The sequence below is a fragment of the Amphiprion ocellaris genome, chromosome 17, assembly GCF_022539595.1.
Source record: "Amphiprion ocellaris isolate individual 3 ecotype Okinawa chromosome 17, ASM2253959v1, whole genome shotgun sequence".
Classification (NCBI taxonomy): Eukaryota; Metazoa; Chordata; class Actinopteri; family Pomacentridae; genus Amphiprion; species Amphiprion ocellaris.
Genome location: NC_072782.1, coordinates 20,072,144 through 20,100,143, shown reverse-complemented (window position 1 = coordinate 20,100,143; position 28,000 = coordinate 20,072,144). Strand labels below are relative to the sequence as shown.

The window sequence follows — 28,000 nt, the reverse complement described above, 5'->3', positions numbered from 1 at the left end:
ACTGCTTGTTCCGTTAAATGAAAACACGTAAAGCAACAAGAAGTAGCTGTTCTTTATTATGGCAAATGAAAAATCAGTTTCAGTAAATGTTGTCTGGAACATTTTGATCCTAGTGCACCATTTAGCTCGATTAATGTCATGTATTGTTAATTTAGTGTTCTAGGCTTTGCCTCATTACATACAGTATCAAGACAAACACACAGTGGCTCATTTTACACACAAACTCCACGTGCCCCATTCAAGCTGAAATGAGGGCAAGGACGGGAAGAAAACCCCCCAAATATTGCACAAAATGGCAACAGCTGTTTATAAAATTGGCCAAAGTGAGGAGAAGCTATGATTAACTCTATAAAAAATCATTTACAACAAATATTTATTGACCTCTTTTCTGCTTTTAAATGAAGCACTTGTGACTTTGGACAGAAACGTTGCAGGTACACTTCACAGGAGGATGAAGAGCAACGACAGTCGACTCTGGTTCTACAGATGGATGGACGGATGATGGGAAGCAGCCTGTACAGTGTAAGAAAATCACAGATGAGTTCAATCAGCTCTTTCATCTGCAGTGACCTCCTCAGCGGCAGGATTCACCTTTCTGAGGACGATCAGAGTTACAGTGAAATATGTTTCGTCTATAGAGCCCGAGGCCTCTTGGGGGTTATTTGTTTGCTCGCTTGTTCCTCTTCCTGGAGAGCACAACGGAAAGACTTGACTTTATCTGAAACAAGAGAGAACATCACACAGGTTTTATTGCACATGTTGTTTTACACGTGTGTAAGGTGCTGCAATTGCATATTCATGTTTGATTGGCAGTAGATTTGAAACTAGACATTTCAATTCAATTCAATTCAATTTTATTTATATAGCGCCAATTACAGTCAAATTGTCTCAAGGCGCTTTACAGAACGCATAAGCCTGAACCCCCAGAGCAAGCCCCAAGGCGACAGTGGCAAAGAAAACACCCTTTTAACAGAGAAAAAAATCCTTGAGCAGAACCCGGCTCTTATGTGGGGGCAGAAGATAGATTGATCATTCTTTTTGCATATAAAATCAGGGGATTTAGACTAATATTTCACACATTCACCATGTCTCAGAGCGTTTTTTTGTTGCAGTGATGGGTTTGGAAAAATACACAATAAAGCACACATAACAAAAATCTGTATAAACCAGACCACGGGATATTGTGCAACGTTTTTACTAATTTGAGGAATACAGCTGAGCAATTTCTGTATTTTGAAATATATGTGAAAGAAATAAATGGTTTTAATTTTTTTAGGTTTATTGGTTGTAGGTAAGTTGGGAGCTAACAGCATTATCGTTCAGTCAGGCATGTTCAGGGAACATTTGTTTGCAGCTCTTGGCTAAGAAGTAAGCGAGGTGATACTGTGTACCAAACCTATGGTTTGTATTTTAAGCGGAGGGGTGGTACGGCCTCTGGTGGCCGTGTGTTTGGAGATGGACTTTGTACAGCTTCTGTGTCTGAATGGCTTGTGGAGAGGGGATTGATTACAACTGGCCAAAGACTGAGCCCCAGAATACACCTGGCACTCCAGAGCTCCTCCCAGCCCTGGTCCTCCCGACACATCAGATTGGTCCACCACCACAACTCCTCCTCCCAGGAGACCCAACAATCACCACACCAGTATATCTGCAAGCAAAACTCTCAGACAGGGCGGCTGGTACTTGTGATCAGTTCGCCCTGGTGCCGCTTTGTGTTTTGTTTGTGTTTGTATGTGGTCTGTTGGGTCTGTAGTCACTGAGCGGTGACTACAGACATTTAGAGCTTCTGTTGGCGGCTGCTAATTCGGTGTGGAGCCTCCAGACTCAGTGGAGACTCTGGCTCCTGTTAGCAGTCCGCCAACTTCGGGAAGATGCTATTTTGCAATCTGCGTCTTTGTGTACCGTTTGTTAAATATATGTGTTTCGAGGCACCAGTTCTGTTTAGTTAGTTCTGTGCACTGTTTGTATTAGTTTCTGTTACTTGTGGTGTGTGTTGCTTCTGTGTTTAAGTTTGGCTTGGGAGTATAGTTGTTTTATTTGTGTTAGCTAGGTTAGTTACTCTGTTAGCGGTTGGTTTTATTTTGTTCTTTGATTTGGGCAACACCCACCAGCCTTGTTTTGCGTTGTTTGACCACTTTTATGTTTAATTTGCTACTGAGCCATAAATTCCTTTACCTGTACCAAATAACATCTGGTTATTTTGTTACATCCAGCTGACCATAGAGGTTGGATCGTAACATTCACTTTTAAGTAATTTATTGTATTAGTTAAGACATAAGTCAATACATATTATTAAAGCTTGGGATATAAGGGTTATATTGACGTAAAGCAAATAAAAATACTCCAAAAATTGCACTAAATTATGTAAAAAAATAAGAATATGTCCTGGTGGACTTGCACAATGGTAGGTCTTAAAGGGTTTAACTGCTTACAATCTCTAAAGCACTTTTCAGACATGAAACAACACCATTAAAGATGGTTGAATATTGGCTTTTACATGATGAATTTTATTTGATTGTAGAGTTGCAGAAGCTTGCAGTTTCAGTTTTAAGCAGATTTGCCTGAATCTACTTTCTTCATCCACAAATGAACGGAAGAAGCTTTTGGTCAGATTATTACTGACTGCTTTTAAGCTCTGTGTCGCACAGAGAAAGAAAAAAACTGTTTTTATAGACTGATCTGACCTGTGGTTTGGTTTTATCTTCTCTGTCCAAAAGAGATTAAGACTGAAATGTAAAATTTATGAAAGTAGAAGGCAGAAAATAACATATTTATTTTGTGCTGCTGTGGTCACTATGCTAATCTGCTGTCATTCAGTTAAGACTTGTGCTGTGTTTTTGTGTTTCATAAACACATCTGAAAGGAGCTCAATGCTTGGTGGTTTTCTACCTCTCAGCTCAGTGAGGATGTCTATCTTCTGATCCAGGATTTGCTCGAGTTGAGTTGCATATGATTCAACATCATAGTCGACCTCCTCCGTCATTTCCAAAAGCACCTTCTCGTCTTCCAGCCAGCGGATCGACTCCTGTAAAGAGCAAGCTCAAGTTTAATGCTCTGTACCTCAAAACCTGCAGACAGGTTTGAAAAATCTCCAAAAATACCCCATTTATCAGCCAGAAACTGAATCAATCATGTGTGATGTGCTGTTCTTTTAGGAAAATAAAATAGTATAAAATCATAAAATGGAACCATATTAGAGAGATTGAGTGGAAAACATGAAATACTTGATCAATAAAATAAATGCAGCAAGTTGCTGAAAGATTCATTCAGCGAGGTGAAACATCTTGCACCATGCTGAAGGAATCTTTTGTGTTCAGAGCAGTGTGAAATTTTGGAGAAGTTGTAAAAATGTTTGTAGTTAAATATCTATAGTATGCAGCGTTACTATTTTCCTCAGTGTTGGTAAGATCATGGACACATGGAAGAGTGGTTTACATGCAGATTCCAGTTTTTTATTTTGTAAATCAAATAATGTTGTTGTTTTGATTCTTTTCTGACTTGTGGTATTCTAACTTTATTTTACTGCACAGAAGGCATGTCTAAGGTCTCTCTCCTTCTTGTCATAGGCGTGCTGTCTCCATAGATGAGCAAGACTTTGTATTGCAGTGAAAAATGAGCCCACAGTTATTTAAAATGTGTCAGGAGCAAAAAAAACACAGAGGAAGTGCTTGGGTTCAAAGGGTTAATTAATAATCAAAAACACATCCAAAATTCTGAACCCAACCTGACATTTTTTTTTTACAGTTCAAAACCAATTAAAGCTGAAAGTAGCATTGAACGGGCCCGGCGTATGTTGAGGTGTGCTGTTTGTCGGGGTGTGACAGTCATATCAAGGTGTTGAGACGTACCTGACCAATCTCAAGGATTATATTAAAGTTTCTAGCAACGGTACGTACAAATATAATGCCTATAAGTTCTTGTTACCAATAGGTGGTACTATGATTACATTTTTAAATGTGAATGACAGATCCGGACTCTGGTCTAGCATGTGAAACTTGTGCCAAATTTGATCATCTCCACCTATGATATAAACATTTTAGTAGTCATGGCGAGACATAGTTTGACGAGTCACCCTTTTCTCTGCGACTCATCATCAATGTATTCAGGCTTATCAGGGTTCCCACTCTTCCCCTGAAATTATTTTCCAGGACATTTTCAGCCAGTACAGACACACGTTATCATGTAGTGCTGGGCGATATGACGATACATATCGTGAGAACGATAGAAAAGTGTCTATCGTGCCATTTCTCTTCTATCGTTTCTATCGTTTCTAACCTAATTTTATCAATTATTATAGCAAATATATCATTAGCTTGCGACGATTGTATTAGTGTTTTCTTGTCACTATGCATACTCTAAGCTTATAGAAGTGAAAATAAAGAAGAATAAAAAAGAGATTTTTCGCAAAGAAACTCCGTCTTGTGGTTTTTGCGACATGACGCTGCTTTACGTTCTTTGATTGTCACGCGGGTTTGCGACATGCTTTACGTTACTTAACTCATGAGTGCTGAACGATGGACGTGCAACAGGTAGGGCTGGCCCGAATAGCAGTTTCTGGGCTCCGGATATTCGGGCCCTATTAATGACGAACATTCGGTCCGCTCCGTAACGTCCGGGGGTGGGGGGTTGACGGACGGACGGAGGAACGACTCGAATATTCGGTTCGGTCCGTGAGGTCAGAGGCGGTGAGCTAACGGAGGAAAGAGATGAATTTTCGGCTCGGTTCGTAACGCCCGACGGGGGGTGGAGGTAGGAGGGAGCGGGGGTGGGGGGTTGACGGACGGACGGAGGAACGACCCGAATATTCGGTTCGGTCCGTGAGGTCAGAGGCTAACGGAGGAAAGAGCCGAATTTTCGGCTCGGTTCGTAACGCTCGACGAGGGGTGGGGGTGGAGGTAGGAGGGGGCGAATATTCGGATCTCAAAATAAATATCCGCATACCACCATGGGGACCGAATATTCGGGTCCAGCCCTAGCAACAGGTTGAAGTTTCATGGAGAAAAGTAAGCAGTGAAATTTTTGTCAAACTTTTCAGAGAATAACTGAAAACATACTTTATTGTGGTATATCGTCATATATATCGTTATCGTGATATAAAATAATCCATATCGTGATGTGTGATTTTTTCCATATCGCCCAGCACTATATATATATATATACACACACACACACACACACACACACACACACACACACACACACACACACACACACACACATGCGCATAACTTTTAACCCATTTGCATTGACATGGGGAGGATAAATATTTTTCCAGGATAAGTTAATTGTTTTCAGGACATTTGACCTTTTTTCTCGTTTTCCATGACTGGAAAATTGGTCAATCCTTTTCCAGGTTTTCCAGGACGCGTGCGGGAACCCTGCTTTTGTCACCACATTTGAGGTGAATATGGTCAAAAAGCTAACGAATGTACATCAAAGAGTAAAACATGTCATATGTTGTTGCCAGCAGGTGGCACTATGACAGTGAATGAATATTACCATATGGATATGATCAGGGCAGGACTCTGATCAAACATGTAAAGTTTGACATTGGAGCATGTTTAGGGTAGTTAGACAGCACTTCCTGTTTCATGGTGGTAGATGACAATTCAGGGGACCGCCATGACCGCCCTTTGACTGTTGCGGAAGATTTTGATAACTTTTCATCATTAAGGCCTGTTCTATATACTGGGCAAATCTGAGGTGTCTTGAGTTACTCCTTATAAAGATTTAGCTCTTGAAACTGAGCAACAATCAGAAAAAATCTCAGTCAATGCAAAATGGCAGACTTCCTCTTGGGTTTACGGTATGTCTGCCACTGGCTTTTTTGTGCGCCCTGTGACATGCAGCATATGCCTAAAGCCAAATGTTGTAGATGTAGGTGAAACATCCTGCCCGTAGCAGATGTTACAAATTTTGCAGTGCGGCACTATGGAGGCATTGTGCTATACACACACACAAGTCCCACAAAATATCAAATTTGTCACCAGTTCTGATGTGTGAGCAAATTTTCATCAGTTTTGAAGCATGTTTAGGCCCTCAAAAATAAAACTGTTCTGAGCAAACAATTCCTTGCATTTCAATAGGTCCCTACGCGCTGTCAGTGCTGGGGCCCTAAATATATTCAGTTTGGTATCAGGTGTGACACAGAAACTTCATACTGCCCCACGAAGGCTAAACTTAGTCACTACATATTTGGTTGAGATATAACCTCTAACTGACTTTCTGGCACAATATGCTGCCATAGAAAGCTAACTACAGAGCTAAAGTCAGAAGGATGTGTTACGTGAAAGCTAGTTGCTAGCATTTGCTAAATATCGTCTTCCCAATTTGTTATTATATTAAAATGTCTGTATTGATTAGGTTGTATCTGGGGCTGCTCCTGCTAGAGGTAGTTGGCTCAGCAGATCTCAGTCGCTGCCTTTTTAGTTTTTTGATAGTGAACTATATATAATTGTGTGGCAGAGCAGCTTTAAAGCACATATTGAAATGTATTTAATTTGGTAAAATAATGTCAGTAATAAAATACAAATAGAATAAAATTACCAGCTAAAAAAAAGACAAAAGACAATAATGAGAGAATTAAAACTTTAGCTATTGCAGCTAAAGTCAGAGAGCTACGTCAAGTGAGAGCTGTGGACATAAATGAGTTTCCCCAGGTTTTTGTTTGTAAATGAAAAATATACTTTCTGATCAAGTGGTATTTTGGTTTTGTCCACACCAGAGTGGAAAATCTAATTATAATTCTTCTGACAGATACTGTGATTTGATTTGGTCCTACTTCAGTTTTCACTAATTGATGTAAAACTTGTGATGGATCATTAACACATGAGATACATTTAAAATAGGGACTGCCACACGATGAACTTGTGAAACCACTGACACAACATTTTAACTGTGGGTCAGACGTGCTGCATTATTTATATCCTGAATTGCTAATTGCAAATTCAAATCGTGAGTTCCGTTGCAAACTGATTAGCCCCACTCCAGGCTTTGTGTTCGCTGATGTCTGTACCTGGAAAACAGCCCTGTGGTCCTCCAGGACCTGCTCCTCCATCTCCACCAGCTGAGAGACGGCTTCATGGAAAGTAAAGAGCTGCGGGGAAACCTCCTCCTCCTAAACCATACAAATGTAGATGTGGTTAAGAACTGAAAACTGCTGCTGGCACATCACAGAATTCTCATTTTTCAAGCAATAAAACTAAAGGACCAACAGTCAGAGTTGCTTCAATCTCTTACATTCTGTTCACAGAGCAGCTTCAGGTCGTCTCTCTGTGGAGAGCTGCCGACTCCCCATTGAGCCTCCAGCACCTCCAGCTGGGTGACGTGTCCTCCCTGACGAAGCTCCATCGCTGCTGCAGGGTCCACTGTGAGCTCCTTCACCCTGACAACATCACAGCCGCTCGTAAAAACAACACTCTGACGACTGCTGCTGAGGTGAACATCAATGACGTGTTTGTAATGTAAACATACAGGCTGGTGACATGTCGCTCATCATGCCGGGAGACGAACCTATGATGAGCACTGTGTGAGTTACAACAGAGAAACATGACGGTGAGGATGAATGTGATGCAGCTTTTAAGAAATTTTAGGAAAAATAAAAGCAAAACAAACAAATGAATACAAAGCAGAACAAAAGATGCAGATGTTCCACTAACACCGGGATTGAGTGATGGGATGAAGATGCACTGAGAAGATTAATAGATACCTTTACTTTGACATACTGAATATTTTTTCATTCTGTTTTAAAGCACATTTTTCCATTTGTGAACGTATAAATCAGAGTGTAAGCGCTCAGAATTAGAAGACAACAAAATGAAGAGACAATGAGAACATTAGATCTGGATGAAGTGATGAAGACACCGATTTTTCCTCAAATAAACAGAACATGAATGTAATTTGTCATGTTTCTAAATCATGTCATTTTGATGAACTGACTCCACCAGTGGTTCATTTGATTTATACAAAAGTCCGGATGGAAATGTGCAGTGATGCAAATTTTTTGAAAACTGATTTCCTGGGAGTTAATTTAAATTTATTTCTAAATTTGGACAGAAACATGACTTCTGTGCTAGTCTGTCTTCAACCCAGCTGTATATCCTAAACAGCTGGACGTTTTTAGCATACGTTATGCAAACAGGACAAAATAGTGAGTTTGTTGGGGACTATTTACAGCAGTGGACAAATCTACATGTGGTGCTCTAGTGAGTAACTGTGGCACAAAACCTACAGAGTATAATCTGCACTGATGACAGAGGAATCACAAATATAAAGTAATATTCATTATAAAGACACATTCACTGACATTTCATCCATCCATCCATTATCTATACACCGCTTAATCCTCACTAGGGTCGCGGGGGGGGGCTGGAGCCTATCCCAGCTGACTCGGGCGAAGGCTGGGGACACTCTGGACAGATCGCCAGTCTGTCGCAGGGCCACATACAAAGACAAACAAGCACTCTCACATTCACACCTACGGGCAATTTAGAATAATCAATTAACCTCAGCATATTTTTGGACTGTGGGAGGAAGCCGGAGTACCCGGAGAGAACCCACGCATGCACAGGGAGAACATGCAAACTCCATGCAGAAAGATCCCAGGAAAGCTGGGACGTGAACCAGGGACCTTCTTGCTGCAAGGCGAAAGTGCTAACCACTACGCCACTGTGCAGCCCCTGACATTTCATTGGCTTGATAAAAAAAATTATTCTAGCAGTTGATCTAAAGTATGAATAAGATGATTTGGGTTAACAAGAGTGGACAGGGAGCAACAGAAAGTGGTTGTTAACAGGTGAAACAAGGCAGACGCTGTACAAGTTCAGCCCAAATTTTACCGTTATATTGTCACACGCTGATCTCAGACTCGGACTGAACAGATTCCACACTGGATGTGGCTTCAAGTGAAGTTTGACAGGTCACTATACCTGATTACATCCAGAACAAATCAATGATCTGGATCTCAGGTTATCAGCTGTACATCTGGTATGTCAGAAATTTCATTTGGATATGTTAATTTGTAGTTGGAGCAATTCCACGATCTAATTTCCCAGAATTCAACATGAAGTTTCCTCAGTGCGTTTGCATTTACAGAAGCAAACCACAGCGAACATGGTGCTGATCAGATAGCACGTTTTGTGGACAAAAGTTTCGGGACTCAGTGTGACCAGTTAACTGAAGCCGAACACGGAACACAGGATTAATGGTTGATTCAAATGTGTCGTCTTAGCTGGCATTATGTACAAGATTAATAAAATGCCCAGTGCCTGCCCGGCTTCATGTGGGAGATGACAGATATTAATATGGTGGCAGGATATTTCTGAGAGACGTAGTGAAGTGATCATACTCATAAGAAGGAGAGAGTTCAGAACGACCTCCTCCACCCCCGCTCTGAGAGAAGGGAATGTCTGAAGGACTTATCCCAAACTCCTTTACTCTGGAAAATCGTGGCAGGAGAGAAAACAGAAAAACACACATGAGCAAGAGGAGCAGGCAGCAGAGGATTAAGTAAACTTTGTGCACTCATTTTTGCATCAATATACACTGATCAGCGACAACATTATGACCACTGACAGTTGAAGTGAATAACATCAATCATCTTGTTACAATACTATCTTCTGCTGGGAAGCCTTTAGTCCAGACATTCATGTGGATATTTGACATGTACCACCACCTAAACATTGCAGGTCATTGCTAACAGCAATCTTTGATGCCAGTTGCCACCCTCAGCAGGACAATGCACCCCGACACATTGCAAAAACTGCTCAGGAGTGGCCTGGGAAACACGACAGAGCTAAGCTGTTCACCCGGGTTCCACACTCCTCAGATCCAAATCTTACTGAGCATCCATGTACCAGGATAAGCCTGATCTAGGTCCCACCCTGCAGGCCACAGGACCCACAGAATTCACTGCCACCCATCTGGTGCCACAGAACATCCCCAGAGGTCCTGTTTCCATGCCCCACTGGGTCATTTAGCAGCATAAAGGAGACCAACACAATATTAGGCAGGTGGTCATAATGTTTTGCATCATCAGTATACGTTCATTCAGGAGCAAAACAAACACTGGCACACAGGTAACCAAGGCAGGTTTCAACCAGCTGATTCAAGACTGAAATGATTACTGTTGTGTTATTGTGGATAAACGATGAGATGTTTCTCGCCTCTTCCTGTCTGCCACATGGGAACTCATCTCTGAGATAATATGTACAGCAGCCAATGGCACTAGAAAAAAAGATTTTTTTGAAAGAGTTTGAATTGAATTACATGTATGATGTCTATCAGTTTACCAGATAATATTGAAAGTCAAGAGGGTCATGTGTGTTTGACAGACTGAGGCTGAGAGTAATTACTGTATTTTATGTTTTCCTGTAGAGCCACTGACTGACTAAAATAACTTGTTTTTGATTGATCAGACAAAGAAAGTTGAAATTAAACTTTTTTTTTTACATTAGCATATTGGAGTGATTCCTGGTCAGAAGAATGTGTTTTACCTGTTGGCATATCTCAGCGTGTTCAGGGTGTTTTCACAGGACGCCATCCCAGGAGAGATGGTCGCAATCTGTGGGAGCAATCCTCAGCCAGTTATTCACCAGAACTCTTCAATATGATCACATGCTTCTGTCCACAGTGGATGCAGTGATACATGCAGTGGTGGTGTTTCCTACCATGCATGTTCTGGAGTTTTCTCCGATGAACGAGTCCCTCAGCACCTGGGTTAACTTGCTGGCTCTAAACGGAGTGTGTGGTTTGTTTCTGCCAAGGGCTCGAATACACTCCTAAAATACACCACACACACACAGGAGGAAGCTATCAGACACCAATTCTGATCAACAAGAAATAGACAATATTTATCAATTCTAGGTTCTGATAGCACAGGATTTGTTGTTTGATGTCACAAAATTAAATATCTGGCTATATTGAGTTTTGGACTGTTATTCACATCTCCAGTTTCCATCAGGAAATGGAAAAACCAAGAGTGCCAGCAGGCACCGGACGTCCTGAAAGAGACAACACGTTCACTCAGCTGGTCTCAAACTGCAGCTCTTCTATTTTTAAAGATGATCTCCTTAAAAATATAAGAGCGAGGCTCCAGAGGAATACAGCCATTTCAGTTGTAGGTCATATCAAAAGTACCCCACCTCAGTTTGAGTTGCTTCCATCTGGCACCACCGTACACACTGGCCTCATGTGTTAAAGCACAGCTTTTTAAATGTTATTATCCTTTGCACAGTCATTTACATTACATACTATGTAATATTGTTCTGGAGAATAATTTGCACATTCCTGCACAATGAAAATATTTATATTTCATTATTTTTAGAAAAAGCTTGGATTTGCTACACTTGTCTTAACACCGTTTACTGACTTGTACACTGAACACTTCTGTAAAAAAATCTCTATTTGTCAGTGTCTAATGTCATGTATCAGGCCAAATTCTTAGTATATGAAAACCTGCTTGAGAATAAAATTGATTCAGTTTTTTAAAAATGCTGCTCACAGTCAGATTAGTAGGGGTGGAGCAAGTAACTACACTGCACCACCTGACTTCTTGTTTCATTATGTGTCTGCTTGTACCCATTTTAATTGAAGTAATGACACAGTGAGACATAAAAATAGCAGCACTGGGTCCATAGTGACCGTTTGTAAGATCTAAATCCATCAGCGTCATAGCAGTGGATAAAGACACTGAAGCACTAAGGGCAGACCTTGAGTGCCAGCAGGCTCTTGTTGATTTCGGCTCCTTCGAGGCGAGTCTGTCGGTCAGCACTCGATGTGTCCGCCCCTCTCTCGTTTCCCGCCAGGTCGATAAGGGAAAATTTTCCGTGCATCTTCCCTCGCCGACGCAGGATGATCTGGAACACAGCGTGACTGCGCGAAGAATGAGCATTCGCTGACGTCTGACCGGACGTCCTGAAGGAGACAACACGTTCACTCAGCTGGTCTCAAACTGCAGCTCTTCTATTTTTAAAGATGATCTCCTTCTGTGTTTACCTGCAGCTGTTTCCCACTTCGATGAGTTTGAGGACGTCCTCTGTACACTTCACCTCCCTCTCCTGCAAACCCACCACCTGCACCTGCTGCTTCCCATCCTCCAGGACCCGTAGCTTGGCTTTACGGTTTAACAGGTCAAACACCTTTAATGCAAAGAAACACAACTGACGTCATTTACTGAGTCACCGCATGAAAAACACACATCCAACTTCAAGAAAACATTTATTACCCAAGAGAAAACTTCACTTTTATGAGAAATACATTTTTAAAAAAAAAATCAATAAATATGAACTTACACAATATCTTAATCTTTGAAGTGTTTGTCGTAGCAGTCAAATGTTTGGACAAACTGCTGAAAATACATGTTGATGACATTCCTTGTGTATTATTTTATAGTTTTGGTGACATCAGTTTTGCTCTTCACTGTTAAAAATACCCAAAACAAGGAAACTAATTGCCTTTTTTATTATTGATTATATGCTGCTGGATGTTTTCTCAAATAAAAATAGTCTGTCTGTAAAATGTCAGGTGTCTTTTAATTTCTTTAAATCCAAGATTATTTTGTAAAGTTATTATTTTTCTTTTCCAACTAGCACTCCTGTATTACAAAGCATCAAATATGAATTATTATAAAGCTTAAAATTTTGATATTTTTGCTTTGAAAATTACTTAAATGTTTAAATTGAATATCAAAACAGTTCTTAGAATCATTTCAGTTGTGCCTGTAAAATATTTATCTACTGGATATAAATAATAAATAATGGGGTTTATTTATTTGAATAAATTCTCAGGTCAAGACACTTGCCTTCCCACTGTAAATCTCAAAAAATGTGGCAAAAACTTGCAGATCCAGCTTCTTGTAATTTGGCTTCTTTAACATGAGAAAAACGTCTCTGGCTGCAGGGAGAGAAAAACAGACGCTCAGGTGAATTCAGTCAAATGTGGTAACCAGTGAAAACATGGGGACAGAAATAACTAACCAGACAGCGCATAGATCCCTTTAGAGCAGTCCTGGTTCTTTCCTGAAAAGTCTCCTCCCATTGTCTAAAAGGAGATAAATGTCACAAAATGAAAAGTGACACTAAAAACAAACTCAAGTTAGAGTCAAAAGCACTCACATGTGTTTTTCCACTTCCAGTTTGTCCGTAAGCAAAGCAGGTTGCCATTCCCCGTTCAAAGATGGTCTCCACCAGCGGCTGAGCAGTGAACCTGTGACAGAAAAGGCTTTAGTAGCAGCAGCTGATGAGCTGCAACATAGAAAAAAAACACTTGAGTACCTGTAAACCATTTCATTGGTGGAGTTCTCATCGAAGGCGTAGTCAAATCGGAAAGTTTGGTTCTCCAGGTAGCGCGTCAAGTCGACTTTCTGCTTGGGCTCGTGGACCATCACCACATCCTTACTGGGGATGGTGATCACATCCAAATCCTTCACTGATAACTCTGTAGAGACAAGCAGATTTTCTTCTGGTGAGCAACCCTAAAGCCTAAAATGGTGACATTTCATCAGATTTACTATATTCTATATGTCTCATTTAAAAATTCATTAAGAATAAACTGCTTGCAATTGTCAGATTGAATAAAAAATAAATAAAGGATCCTGCACTCCTCGGCACAACCGTGACACCATGACATTTTTGAGTTCTCTTTACTTGGACCAGAAGTTGTGCTCTTCCAAAGAGTTGCATGACGTTATGTTGCAGTGAAAAATGAGCACACTGAGAAAACTGTGACAGGAGCAACTAGAAAAGTACTTAGAGAGCGCAGTACTCCGCCAAGGTTGTTGTCCCCCATATGGCATTGTCAGAAATACGGCGATTTATTTTTTTTTTTTTAAGAAATGCATCGTTTGTTTATTAGTTACTGATGATCAGAAATCACGGCAACATAGAATGCGGCCATTTACTGTAGATGTACGCACAAACAAAATGACCTTGCGCTGAGCACAGGTGTGTGTTATGTATGTGTATGTTATGTATGGATACTGAATCACGTGACCTAAATATGTAGTAGGTGGCAGGAATTGATGAGACTCGGAAACACCCTCACAATTCAATCAACTGTTCCTTGTATCATTTCTGACAGATAAGTACTGATAAGTCCGCAGCAGTGGATTTGTAGTAGGATCACAATCATGTGATTGTCAGCAGACAGCTGATGTAGTGTTCACTTGTCATAGTTACAGTGACACTGTGACGCTATCTCACAATGATACAGAAACAAATCCATGGATCCAGACTATAAGCCACATCACTGCCAAAATCTAATCACTTGGTTGTTGTGTCATTTCTGACCTTTCCTGAGAATTTCATCCAAATCCGTTTTGGAGTAATGTTGCTAAGAGACAACCTACACCAATCGTCACATCACCCCATTCCATGGTGGAGTAAAAATCCACTTGAAACTGCTTTTTGTTCAGTCGGTTAATCAATAGTCAAAAAAAACGGTCAAAAACTTGTTACAATATTCTGTAACTATTAAAACAGTTGCTAGTTAAGTTTCCTGCTGATCAGTGAACTGATTGTTTGACTAATAAAGAAAACTAGGTGGAGACATGACTGAACATACACTCAATGGAAAGACAGTTCTTGAGAGAATTTAGTTCTGTCTGAACACACTTGCTGTATACAGCTATTCTCACCTTTTTTATTGAGGGGGCGTGCACGAACACACACACATATCCTGTGCTCCTCGATCTGAAACATTAGAGGGGACAGATCAATACATCAACAGATCAATACATCAACAAGTAACTGTATGTGGTATTTACTGCATTTGTTTTCATGCTCTGACTAAGTTTTAACTTCACGTTTGCCTCAGAAGTGATGGACACAGAAAGTGAAGACAAAAAAGTATTTGGTTTGTGTTCTCCCTTTCATCTACATTTCCTTCTCTCCTTCTCCATCTCCTTTACTCCTCTCTTCTTTATCTCGAGTTGGCCTCCTCTACTTTATTTTCTCCTTTCCTTGTCTCCTTCTCACCTCTGTCTCTTTCTCTACTTCCTCTTTTGATTATCTTTCTTTTCTCTCCTTTCCTTCTCCTCTACCTCCCCTTTTTCTTCTTTATCTCCTTTTTTACATCCTCTCCTCCTTCCCCCTCATCCTCTCTACCGCTTTCTTTCCTCCTCTCATTTGCTACCTCTTTTCTTTATCTCCACCTTCCCTTCATTTTCATTTTTCATTCCCCATTCTTTGCCTTGTCTTCTCTTTCTATATTATCTCCATTGCTCCTCTCCTTCACTTACTTCTCTTTATCTTCCTTATCTCCTTTCCCCCCTCTCCTTTTTCTATACCACCTCCTCCTCCTTGCCTACCTCTTTCCTTCTTCATCTCCTCCTTCAGTGTCTCCTCTACTTCTCTGTTTTTCCTCCTCTCCTCTTCTGCTATCTCTTTTCCTCTTTTATCTCCTTTTCCTTCATTTTTTTTCAATAGTTCATCCCTTCCTTTCCTCCAATCCCCAATCCTCCACATTCTCCTATCCTTTAATTGTTTCTCGACTCTCAGTGTTTACCTGCTCTAAACTTACCAGATCGTTGGTGGTTAAAGGTCTGTAGTCCAGACTGGCTCTGAAGTCTCTGATCATACACATAATCTCATAGTTCGGTAAATTAACATCCACCTCCTGCAGTGGGACAGAACACAAAAGTGATGATGATTTTTAATCGGTAAGGACCAAAATCTCTCAGGATAAAGCCACGGTGCAGACCAAAGTCATTTTATTGCTATATAAAGTCAGAATACTTAAATGTAAATGTGTGTATATTATATGTACATGTTTTGTCCTCACCTGTGCCCTTTTCTCTCTGAGTTCTTGCTGCTGAAGACGTCTTTTCTCTCGTTTCTCCTGCAGTTTCTCAACCTCCTTCACACAGTTGGATTTCCTTCGTGCTGGAAAAGAAAAACAATAAAGATTAAAACAATCAACAGCAACAACCCAAAATATTGAACGGTAACACAAGAATCCACTTCTGATCAACTGATAGACAAACTGTCATTTTTTAAACCAGCCTACTGTTATTTTGAAATGCTTCCTGTTTTGTTAAATTACAGATATTATCTAGTAAAATCACAGAAAAAGGTATTAATTTAACTGTAAAATAAACAGACAGAACTATGAATAATGTCCATAAATAATGACATCAAAAAATTGTATTTTTACAAATGTTAATTAGTTTTTGACAATGTTTGACAATAAATTTAACCTGTGTAACTGGATTTAAATTTCAGGGTGATATGTAAAAGTACTGAAGTTCATTATGTACACACTGTGCACTAGGTTTTAATAAAATATAACAACAGCTGGAAGATGTATTTTGTCTTTAATAGCAAAGCAATAGTAGTATCTCTAAATTTCAAATTTTACATGTATTGTAATCATTCTGAGAGTTGAATTTGTGTAATAACCTTTCTTTGGCTAATGAGCAACTTGCTTTACATGTAAATAAACTGGAGATGCTGGCATCCAAACAGCAGGGGGCGCTGCAGAGGGACAATTAGAATCAATTCCCTGTTAGTCTTAGTCTTCTGATTTGATTAATTGATAGTAAAATATTGATAAACAGCAAATTTCTGCTTTAAAGTTACTCTAAAGTGTCAAGTGTTATATCTGAAGAGTTGATTTTATTGCCAGATTTATGGTAATTCAAGCAGCCACAGAGGTAAACTAAAATAAGTGCTGTAGTATGAAGCCACAGCCAGTGAAAGAGCCTTTGACGCCCTCAAACACAGCTGTGTGTGACATCACCCTATCTGGCTGCTGCAGCGTACCCTCCAACACAAAACAACAGCAGTGATGCTGTAAACTAAATCCAAGTGTCTCTACGAAGACAAAACAGAGCCAAGTGGACATGAATCACCTCTAACATGAAGTATCCAGACAGAGTGTGTTACCGTTCTGCTGCTGCATCAGCGCCTGGTTCAGTGTAGGCTGGGGAGCGATGGCGGGTGGAGGCGGCTCTGCAGCTTGGCTGTGCTGGCTGGGACGGGCCCGGGTGGTTCCCACTGCTGCAGCTGAGGAGCACACAGTCCTTTCTAATCACTCATTTGTAGTTCAGTACAAATTGCAAACACAAAACAAACCCTTTTAAGAACCAGTTTTTGTGTAAACTGTTCACAGTGACACTTGCGCCTCATTCAAGAACATCTGCAACATGCACTGCTCAGGCACATCACTGACAGGTGAAGTGAATAACACTGATTATCTCTTCATCATGGCACCTGTTAGTGGGTTGGATATATTAGGCAGCAAGTGAACATTTTGTCCTCAAAGTTGATGTGTTAGAAGCAGGAAAAATAGGCAAATGAGCGAGTCAGACAAGGGCCAAATTGTGATGACTAGATGACTGGATCAGAGCATCTCCAGAACTGCAGCTCTTGTGGGGTGGTCCTGGTCTGCAGTGGTCAGTAGTTATAAAAAGTGGTCCAAGGAAGGAACAGTGGTGAACCAGCGACAGTCATGGGCAGCCAAGGCTCACTGATGCACGTGGGAAGTGAAGGCTGGCCCGTGTGATCCGATCCAACAGATGAGCTATTGTTGCTCAAATTGCTGAAGAAGCTAATGCTGGTTCTGATAGAAAGGTGTCAGGTGCCTCTTTCAGTAGGATGTGCCGTGTCACAAAGCAAAAATGGTTCAGGAATGGTTTGAGGAGTACAACAACCAGTTTGAGGTGTTGACTCGGCCTCCAAATTCCCCAGATTTCGATCCAATCAAGCATCTGTGCGATGTGCTGGGCAAACAAGTCCGATCCATGGAGGCCCCACCTCACAACTTCCAGGACTTAAAGGATCTGCTGCTAACATCTTGGTGCCAAATACCACAGCACACCTTCAGGGGTCTAGTGGAGTCCATGCCTTGACGGGTCAGGGCTGTTTTGGCAGCAAAAGGCTGGCCAACACAATATGAAGCAGGTGGTCATAATGTTATACCTCATCAGTGTATATCCCTTTTTTTCTGTGAGCTCTACTTTTGTCTGAGTGTTACATGTGTTTACCAAAGTCCCATACCTTCACAAAAAAGTGCAAATTTTATCCGAAGTAAAATATTTGTGAAATGGAAGAAGCTGCCATTTCTCTTTTTATCAAATCAGAATTAAATCATCTTTATTTATATAGCACATTTTAAAACCAGGGGCCTACTGATATCGTTTTCTCAGGGCCGATACAGATAAACAGTAATCAAGGAGACCAATAACCAATATTTGAAACTGGTATGCAATTTCAGTAAAAATTAAAATCTTTATCTGCCTAAATAAAAACATCTTTAGATCAGCTTCAGATGGTACAGAACTAAGCTGTCAGGTTTTTAATCAGAACTAAGAAACATGATCACATTACTCCTGTTTGAGCCTCTTTACACTGGCTGTACAAGGATACTTCAAAAAGTCATAGGTGAAAGACTTTTCTTGCATTATTTTTGAACATAGTCTTCTTTAACTTCAATGCACTTGGTCCACCAATGTTCAAATTCTGCTATCCCTTCATAGACAAAGGTCACATCTGGAGCCTCTAGATTCTCCCAAACAACATGAATGGTTTCATCATCACTCTGAAAATGGCAAGCACACAAGTGGGATTTCTGTTTGGGAAACAGACAGAAATCAGATGGTGCCAGGTCGTGTGGGTAAGGAAGTGGCTGCCAGTAATTCTTGATTCTGATTGTAGTTCGAACCTAAACTACCTGTAATTTGATTGTGTCTGTCATGGCAGCCATCTGGTCGTTTGGGTGGACCAGTCTTTGTCTGAGGTCCACCCAAACGACCCCACACCACACAGTCAGACGAGCAACCTGGTGTATGCAGTTAAATGCAGCGAGGAATGCTCAGATCTCTACATAGGGGAAACCAGCCACCTAACAAGCGAATGGCTCAACACAGAAGAGCCAATTCCTCAGGACAGGATTCGGTGGTCTTCCTTCACCTCAAGGAAGAGGGACACTCATTTCAGAACACCAATGTTCAGATTTTGGACAGGGAGGACAGATGGTTTGAGAGAGGTGTGAAAGAAGACTTTATGTATCTGTGTTGACCGGCGTCATCGAGTGAAAGTTTGATTCCAGACACGAAGCGCTCAGTTGCACCTCAACTGTTGTGGGCAGATGTAGTTTATGCGGACGCCACCACGCACCTCTGTAGTGAGGGGGATGAAATGACGTTTAACCCTTTGATACGTAGACCACATCAGGAGATACCCATTTTCCATTGGATTTGGGTCACTTTTGACCCAGGTTATGCATCAAAGGGTTAAGTAAAAGTGCGGGTGTCCCAACACCCACATCCCCCCGGGGTGCTACGCCCATACTAGCGGTTCAAATGAACATGTCATAGTTACAGTCTTCTCATTGTAAGGGTGCCCCTCTTCCCTGTGGTCTCTGTGCCTCTCACTCTGTTGACAACTACTTTTATTTGAAATTAACGAGATTAAGTAGACATGAAAAGTCATTAATCTCTCTAATTTCTTCTCTCCATCTCTCTTTGCACATAGTAATACAACACAACTCCTAACGTTGTTTTCATTCACTTATTTTTGTCAGACAATAAAACAAGTGTGAAATACTGAGTGAAACGTGGCCCATTAAGATCACCTGTTAAGCTCCCGCTGTGCTGAAATCAGAGATGTGTTGCATCTCGCAGCGCGCAGCCAACTCAGTAACCGACACGCCCACTAGAACTCTCCTCTGCCTGTCACTCAACGGAGGACAGAGAGGAGCCTGTGGCCGCCCACGGGAAAGAAAACCCTCACACTCGTGGACCAACACTAGTAACACTTTTCAACTAACAGTCACTAGTTTTGTCTCTAGGCGATAAGTCCCTAACGGGGTCTGAAATGTCGCTAAGTGTAGCGACAAAGTCAACTGGAAGAAATGGGTTGCAGAACTTGCTCAAAGCGGACATGCAAATTTGATTGGCTGGTAGCGTCATGTGGGGCGCTGCGCTGGCTAGAAGCAGAGAAGCACTATTATATATTTGCCTTAATGTTGCCCAGAAGATAAGGTGACAACAGACATGCATGCGCATAACTTTTAACCCGTTTGCACTGACAGGGGGAGGATCAATGTTTTTCCAGGATATGTTAACCGTTTCCAGGACATTTGACCTTTTTTCTCATTTTCCATATGTTTTCCATGACTGGAAAATTGGTCAATCATTTTCCAGATTTTCCAGGACGCGTGGGAACCCTGTGACACTGCTATAAAGAAGACAGTTGACTGCTGAATACGAACAAAACTGACCCAGAATTCAGTAGTGAATAGATAGATTTAAGATTCAAGACCTTTATAAATATAAGCTCGATCGCAGCTCACAGAGTAATCTTTGGCTCTCAGCCTTTACTAGTGGTGGTTGTTATTAATTTAAGCTCAGTGATTGAAGGTTTCTTCCCAAAGTGCACCCTGAGAGTTTACATTTACTTCTCCCTTAAAAACACAGATGTGTACAAGTTTCTATCTTTGACCTCATCAAAGAACCAGATCTGGATTAATTATGGAACTAGTGACCAGAGACACTGATCCAAGTGATTGAAAAACCAAGCTTTGTAGTTCAGTAACATGTCCAAATGGTAGTTTTTATATTCTGGAAGACATATCATGAACAAAATATGCGGTCAACACCGTGACTGAGTATTTCTACCTTGAAACTGAGGTGCTTTACGTGCTCCGCTTCACATAAACATACATCTTTATGCCCAAAACAGATCTGATGGAGACACCCATTACACTCAACTAGTAAATGCAAACACTTTTGAAAGCTGTGTGTCAGCGGATAGTCACAGCAATTGAAGCAACACAGAGTAAGTTCCCTAAGATTCAGTTAGTGGGTCAGTAGGTTGAAATCAAACATACCTCTGTTCTCCCGTGGAGCGTTTTCGGCCTTGGGTATCGCTGTAATCCGTCTGGTCTGAAAGACAATAGCAGATGAGCAGATGCTGTTGACAAATTCTCCAGGATTTGAAGCAGTTTGCTAATTTCCTCGACTGCTATTTATTTTTATGTTTCCAAAAAGTGTTTGTGAAACTGCCGATAAGTAAGTCTTTAACAGTAAGGTGTAAGACATGAAAAACCTGCTTCCACAAAGAATAAAGAAGTCTTCTGTTTCTAACAATGATTTCCATTTATATTCAGGTTCTCTAAAGAACATCTGTACTGAGCTCAGCAGATTGCAACTTTTACTGTTAAAGTTCAATTATGCTGCATCTGTAAGTATTTAGAACCCAATTCAATAATTTGTCATTTTAGAGCTGTTAAAAATCTGACACGTCTAAAATTGAACAAATAGTTTTTGTTACACAAAAAAGCAATCCAATAAAAGCTGTGAATCCAGGAACTAGATTTCAAACGATAAGTAGATTAATCGTTTAGTCAACTGATTAATCATTTTAGTCATTTTTAAAGCATACATTGACAACAATTACTGGCTTCCAGCTCCTGCAATGTTAGAATTTGCTGTTTTAGACTATAAATAAAACTATAAATTTCACAATTTTGTCTTTTTGACTGTTGGTCTGACACAACAAAGTCTGCATATGTCAGTTTTTCACTAATTTCCATAATTTTATGGGCAAAACTGTAAAATTCAGGAAAAAAATGCCCAGATTAATCAATAATGACAATAGTCATTAGCTGTTCTTTCAGGAACTGGCTGCCAATACTTCTCGATTCTGTTAGGCTGTTTGCAGTTCTAAGTTAAACTACCTGTGTTTGACCGAATTTAAAGACTTTTCCCTTTGAAAAGAAAAGCAAAAATGTCTCAACAATTTTGAAAAACAAATGCAGAGTATTTTCCTCATATCATATTAAATAACCTATAAACATGCCATGTATGAGAAACAGTGGCTCATGACTGGTATGCTGGTAGGAGCAGACCTTGGGGACTTTACTGGTTTTGGCGACACTGGAGGGAGGAAGAGGAGCTTCAGGACTCTGTGGGATCTCCTCATCAGGAGCAACATCTGGATTCAAAGCAAAGACACTCTCCAGGTCGATCTGAGGAAGAAACAAGATGCAGATAATGTTATTATTAATATTATAACCTGTGTTTAATCAGGTCATCTCAGCTGACTGAGATCAAGCAAGCCTGAGTGTTGAGAGCTAAAGTTAAACAGGAACATCAAGGATCTGATCCTAAATTAAGAAAAAGACTATTCAAAATCTCTCTGACATAAACTTAGCTAATTACCAATCATACAGGTTCAGAGAGGAGTTTTTCTCTCTGGTATGTAGATTGTTTCATGTGATCTATCTATTGTTTGTTCAATGTTGTCCAATAATCTCAAAGTTGGTGGTTCCGCCCTTCCATGTGCTGCGATGTCCTCAGACAAGATAACAAACCCCAAATTGCTCAAGAGGGCAGTTGAGCACCTTGTATTGTAGCTCTGCTGCCATTTGTGTGTGACTGTGTGTGAATAGAAATTGCACTGTAAAGTGTTTGTACAACCTAGCTAAGGTTGTATATAAGAAAAAATTCAATATTTATACATTGGCAACATTCTTTTATGTATATTTAAACATGTTATATTTACATTGAGAAGTAAAAATGATGTGATCGTTAATTGAAATTTGCAAGAGTGCATTTCAAAACCTAATTAGCATCTCTGCACCGCTGTCTGCTCTGTGATGTGTACTCTGTTGCATGTGCTGCAGACAGTGCTGAGAACATTGTAAATAACAGAGTCAGAGCTGCTCTGTGGGACAAACTGTGTGATGAGACTATACTTTAAAAAAAAAAAAAGTTTCATATTGGCGCTTATCATACAGGCTACCTGGAGACACTGAAGATCAAGACCAACAGACAGAAAGACAGACAGACAGACAGAGGCTGTAGCTCTCAACTTGGCCAGACTTGATTTTCACCTCTAATACCGTTATCCTCATTCATATGCCAAGGTCATGGCTAGAGTTGAAAGATTTGGAGCATGGATTTCTAAAACTATTGACTTGACAGTTTAAACTTTGGAAGTGAAATCCACTGTATAATGCATGTCCTAAACTGCAAACCTTTGTGATTTGCTAATTAAATTGTTCCCAATTGCAATTTTGATTTGAAATCGCTTACTTTTTTCAGCACTGGTGATGGCTTTGTTGGTGACGTATATTGTACGCAAGTGTGAGATGAGCAGTTCAACAAAAAAAAGTGTAGTATTTTATTGTCTTTATGATAAATTGGAACTTTCCTAATGTGCAAAATTACCTTTTGACTTTTCAAACTGATGGCATAGTCTTTTGCTATTATCTACTGTATATACTTTTTTGTGCTATAATATCTCATTTTATTTGCCACACTAAAACGGACATGACTTTACCTCTCTGTACAGAATTTTCAATTCAATTCAATTTTATTTATATCACGCCAATTACAGGTCAAACTGTCTGAAGACACTTTACAGAATCCATAAGCCTTGAACCCCCAGAGTAAGCCCTTAAGCGACAGTGGCAAGAAAACACCCTTTTAACAGGGAAGAAATCTTGAGCAGAACCCGGCTTTTTATGTGGGGGCAGAAGAGGTAGAGAGGTAGAGAGGTAGAGAGGTAGAGGTAGAGAACAGAGAAAAGACACACAACAAAACACAGCGTGTCACAAACATACCACAGCATCTTCTAAAAACTATCCAAATTTAATGTCTATTGACACTCTTTTTGTCTAAATGGTACAAACTAGTGAAAATTCTTTTTTTTTCAGTATGGACTTGAAACTTCAGTTTTTAACAGGGGATATCATAAACAAAGACAGCTAAACATTTACATATATATCTAAATGATAGTCTGTCTTCTTGTTGCAGGCCTATTTTTTAATACTTTAACTACAGCAGCATAAATAAAACTACAGGCATGTTTGAAATGAACTATGTTTTGTTGGCACAACCTGCTTTCCAGAATCTCTGACAGTTGATTCATAAGATCATTTGTCACGCTTGCACGATGAGCACACATAACATATAAATCACTGCATTCCAGGACATAATAACACAAGTTAATGTCATAAAGTGCAGCTGAGTGCAGCAGCAGCAGCTTCACCTCTTTCCCTTTGGTGTCCCCGTTCTCGATCCACTCCACTGTCACACTCTCGTTGTCCTCATGCAGTGATGTTACCATCGCCTGGTGTATTCGTCCTGCAGAGGATGCAGAGAGATGTTAGGCTGCTTAGTGCTGCATGGGGCTGTAAAGGCGATGCCTACAGCATGTATGTGCTACTTGAACTTTAAATCAGAGGCAAACATTAACACAAGCAATGAGCCGTGAAACTAACATGCAGCATCTCTGACTGACTGTGCAGATTTTTCACTGCAAGAGATGAGCTGGTGTCAATGTCTGCTGCTTTTCCTTTCTACTTTCTACAGACTCTTTTTAAACACTGATACAGACACTTTGATGCTAATGGATGGAACTACAATGATTAATCACCTAGTCGACAACTATTAAATAATAACTCACTGTCAAAAAAAATTTGACAATCGATTTTAATATCTTTAAAAAAAAAAAAAACTCTTCCAGCTTCTTAAATGTACATATTTTCAGATTTATTTCCTTCTCTATCACAGCAAACTGAGTATTTTTGGGTTGTCAAAAAAAACAAGATAATTATGGGCTCTGAGAAACACTGATCGACATTTTCACTATTTTCTTACATTTAGCCCAAACAGCTAACTCATTTATTGAGAAAAGAATTGCCAGCTTAATCAGTAATGAAAATAATTGTTGGTTGCAGTTCTACTTTAAAGTATATCACAATATCAGTCAGAAAAAGTATAATTTCTCCAAATTGTTCAGTGCTGCACTAGGCCATATTGTGATTTTCATAAGATTTTGATTAATTGTTCACAGCCCTAGTTTTTGCTTTATTCATTTAATAATGATAATCACTCTGATTTTACATACTATAATTCTTCTAGTGTAACTCTACTCTGCATTAGAAATGCAGTGATAAACTATTAAATTAATCACCAACTATTTTGATTATCAGTTAATTGGTCTGTGAAGAAAAGTATCTTTTCTCTGATACGAGCTACTTAAATGTGAATATTTTCTGGTTTCTATCCTTCTCTATGACAGTAAACCGAATATCTTTAGTCCATGGACAAAGGCTCCAACTAATCATTGTTTTCACTGTCAATTAATCTGTTGATTTTCTTAAGTATCAATGTGGGAATTGTCTATCAGTGTTTCCTAAAGCTTAAGTTGATGCCATCAAATGTCTTGTTTTGTCCACAACCCAAAGATATTCAGTTTACTGCCACAAAGGAGGAAAAAAACTGAAAATATTTACATTTAAGAAACTGCAATCAGAGAATTTAGATTTCTGAAGAAGTCATTCAAACTGATTAATCAATTTTCAACAGCTGGCAATTAATGTTATGGAGGACAACTAATCGATCTTTCTAGCTGTATTGTGGACAAAAGCAGACGTCTGTCATCTTGGGCGTCCCTGATCAATATTTTTCACCAGTTTCTTGCATTTTAGAGACTAAGCAACCAACCGGTTGATGAGAGAATAATCGACAGTGAAGACCATCATCAGCCCTGCTGACGGGTGTGGCTGATCAGAGCTGATCATTAGACTTCCTCCTGTCATTCACTGTGTGCTGCACTGCTTAAAGAGCTGCGTTCACTGGCTGTTAATTGGATTCTTTGTTATCAATGAACAATTAAAATGGACATTTTTAGAGCCATAAAAAGGAGCGGGTATAAGACGCAGGCTGTTTCAGTGTCAGTGAGAGGGGAGAGGCCCCATGCAGCCCTCCCTCACATTCACAGGCCACTGCTGGATGATGCAGTGGCCTGCCTGCTGCAGGCATCCCGTCCTCTACCGGTCTTCAGCCATGATGGGAGCCGCGGAGCGACCAGGACAGGTGTCACTATTCACAGGTGGACGGAGCCGCCCGCCCGGCTGACCGGCAGCCCGGCCGGCCCACTGGCGTGTGTCTACATGACTGACAGACGACAGCAGCGTGTCACAGAGCAGCATTTCTGTCGGTTTTAGGGGTCTAACGCTTCCCTCTGCTGAGTTATTACCGACACATCCCGGTGAAAACGCTGCGGAGAGGTGAGGTAGCCGTTGCTAGTTAGCAGGAACACCCCGCTGCGGCGAGTTAGCCGCTCTCCTCCGGATCAGTCCGATGGAGAGCGGTGTGTGTGTGAGGAGCTAGCTACGTACCGTCACTCCGCTTGATCTCCACGTAAATGCCCACGAAGATTTTCCCGAAAATCCCGGCCATCGCTCCCCGTGTTCCGTTTTATCGTCCGGTCCAGTCCAAATTGTGCTGCTGCGGAGACTGAGGTCACTAACGGTCAGTCATAGAAGAGGCAGGAGGAGAGGAGACAGTGCGCATGCGCGGCTGCTGTCTCCCACTACTGTACAGTATCCAGCATTGTCTGTCACATTTAATGTTTTAATTAAGATTCAGTACTGAAATGTTCACTGTACGTCAGTGGTGGGAAGAAACAGACAACCATTCAATTTAACCTCAATTTAAGCTACACTACCAACAATTTTGTCCACGTGTGTATATTAGTTCTTAGTGCCTATGATTAATCTCCATGTTTACCAATAATCGGTATTGCCATGGCAGCAGGGTAATGTAGTTCTTAGCATGTTGCCTCACATGTCCTGGGTTCAATTCCCGGCCTGGGCTTGTGAGTGTGTCTGTCTCTAACCTGTCCAGGTGAACCCTTCCTTCGCCCAGCTGTGACAGACTCCAGCCTTAGTGACCCTACAGAGGATAAGCAGTGCATACATAATGGAGCGATGGTGACATGTGCATTTGTGCTTTTTTTTTTTTTAAACAACGTTATTAAATGCTTGAAGATTTTGATGTTTTGTAACAGCTGTTGCAGTGGTGCCTTCCACTACAGTTTTAACTAAAAAGCATCTTCTGTCACATTCAACCACTTAATTAAAATCTATCACTAATTCCAGCTGGCGGAAGGAACTAAATACATTTATTCACTTTTGCTCAATTTTGCAGTACTTTAATTGAGTATATCCATTTTATGTCCCTTTCTTTTCAAACCCCTTGTCACAAAATACAAGTACAAATGATTAACTGGAAATCAGGTCATTTTTTAATTTTGTTTTTGTTTTTTGTTTGTTTGTTTTTAAGAAGTTTTCTGTATTTCTAGTGTTGCTGAGATCAAAAGCTGTAAACAAAATATGTTACGACATATGTCATCTAGAAGTATTTAGTTATATGCAACAGAATTTTGAATCATGGTTGTAACTGCATGCAGTGAACACAGGATGGCAGCAGAAGTGTGTAACACGTGTGATGCACTGAATTACAGAGGGCGTTCTGTATTGTATTGTTCTTCTCTTTTAACCCTCAGACTGGACACTACACTCTTCCATAAGTGAGTCAAAAATGATCCGTTTAAGAATCAATGTGTTTTATGCCATTTTGGTTTAAAATAATCATTTATATTATTGTTTGTATTATATTTTTGTCAACACAAGAATGATTTCATGTTTGAAATATGTTTATTTTTCACTTTATAACGGATTTTGAACATTTTGATGATTGAAAAAGAAGAAAGTCGCTCAGAACAGCAATAGAAGAATGTCAACATCCATTTTATTGACATTTTTCCACTGCTTTCGACTAACTGTTGCTGATCTCCGTCCTTTCTAAATTTGGTGCATCGCGTCTTGTATGATATTATCAGTGATAAAGAGCTTGGGGTAGTGATACAAATATTGCAATTTCTTTAAAAGTGTGAAAGGTAACTTAAATATTTAAATGGAATAATATGTTTGAGGAATAGCCGGAATATGAAATGCTATAAACTTTTCATGCAAAGATATTCCAAGAAACCGACCTCACCGGGTCATTTTTGACCCACTTATGTAAGTAAGGGTTAATGTAAATATTGGTATTCAATCTTTGTCTGGCAGTGTACTTGTGTTTACTTCCATTTTTTAACTTTTTTTAATGAAAGATAACATCAGAGTAGATTATACAGCCAGGTAATATACAGTATCCACGGGGAAAAAATACACTATTTTGAAGTTTTGCAGCTGGAAATGAATT

General features: G+C 40.2%; 1 protein-coding gene across 5 annotated transcripts; it reads right to left on the bottom strand.

The window, feature by feature from the left end:
- Positions 1–33: 33 nt before the first annotated feature.
- On the bottom strand, positions 34–26,301 carry LOC111565799 (kinesin-like protein KIF2A). 5 transcript variants are annotated; one of them, XM_023266039.3, is made up of 23 exons: positions 26,131–26,301; positions 23,994–24,088; positions 21,847–21,966; positions 20,827–20,881; positions 16,881–17,000; positions 15,778–15,878; positions 15,517–15,612; positions 14,633–14,687; positions 13,272–13,434; positions 13,113–13,203; positions 12,975–13,038; positions 12,800–12,891; positions 11,995–12,137; positions 11,709–11,913; positions 10,668–10,778; positions 10,494–10,561; positions 9,347–9,436; positions 7,474–7,524; positions 7,240–7,384; positions 7,016–7,117; positions 2,890–3,025; positions 592–718; positions 34–513 (listed from the first exon to the last, which is right to left on the bottom strand). In XM_023266039.3, exons 1-22 carry the CDS (start codon positions 26,189–26,191, stop codon positions 633–635), a joined length of 2,250 nt encoding a protein of 749 aa, XP_023121807.2. In that variant the 5' UTR covers positions 26,192–26,301; the 3' UTR covers positions 34–513; positions 592–632. The 5 variants fall into 5 exon arrangements, with proteins under 5 accessions (XP_023121807.2, XP_023121806.2, XP_023121810.2 ...); XM_023266038.3 differs by having other exon boundaries at positions 34–718; XM_023266042.3 differs by lacking the exon at positions 9,347–9,436 and having other exon boundaries at positions 34–718; positions 26,131–26,300.
- Between the last annotated feature and the right edge of the window lie 1,699 nt (positions 26,302–28,000).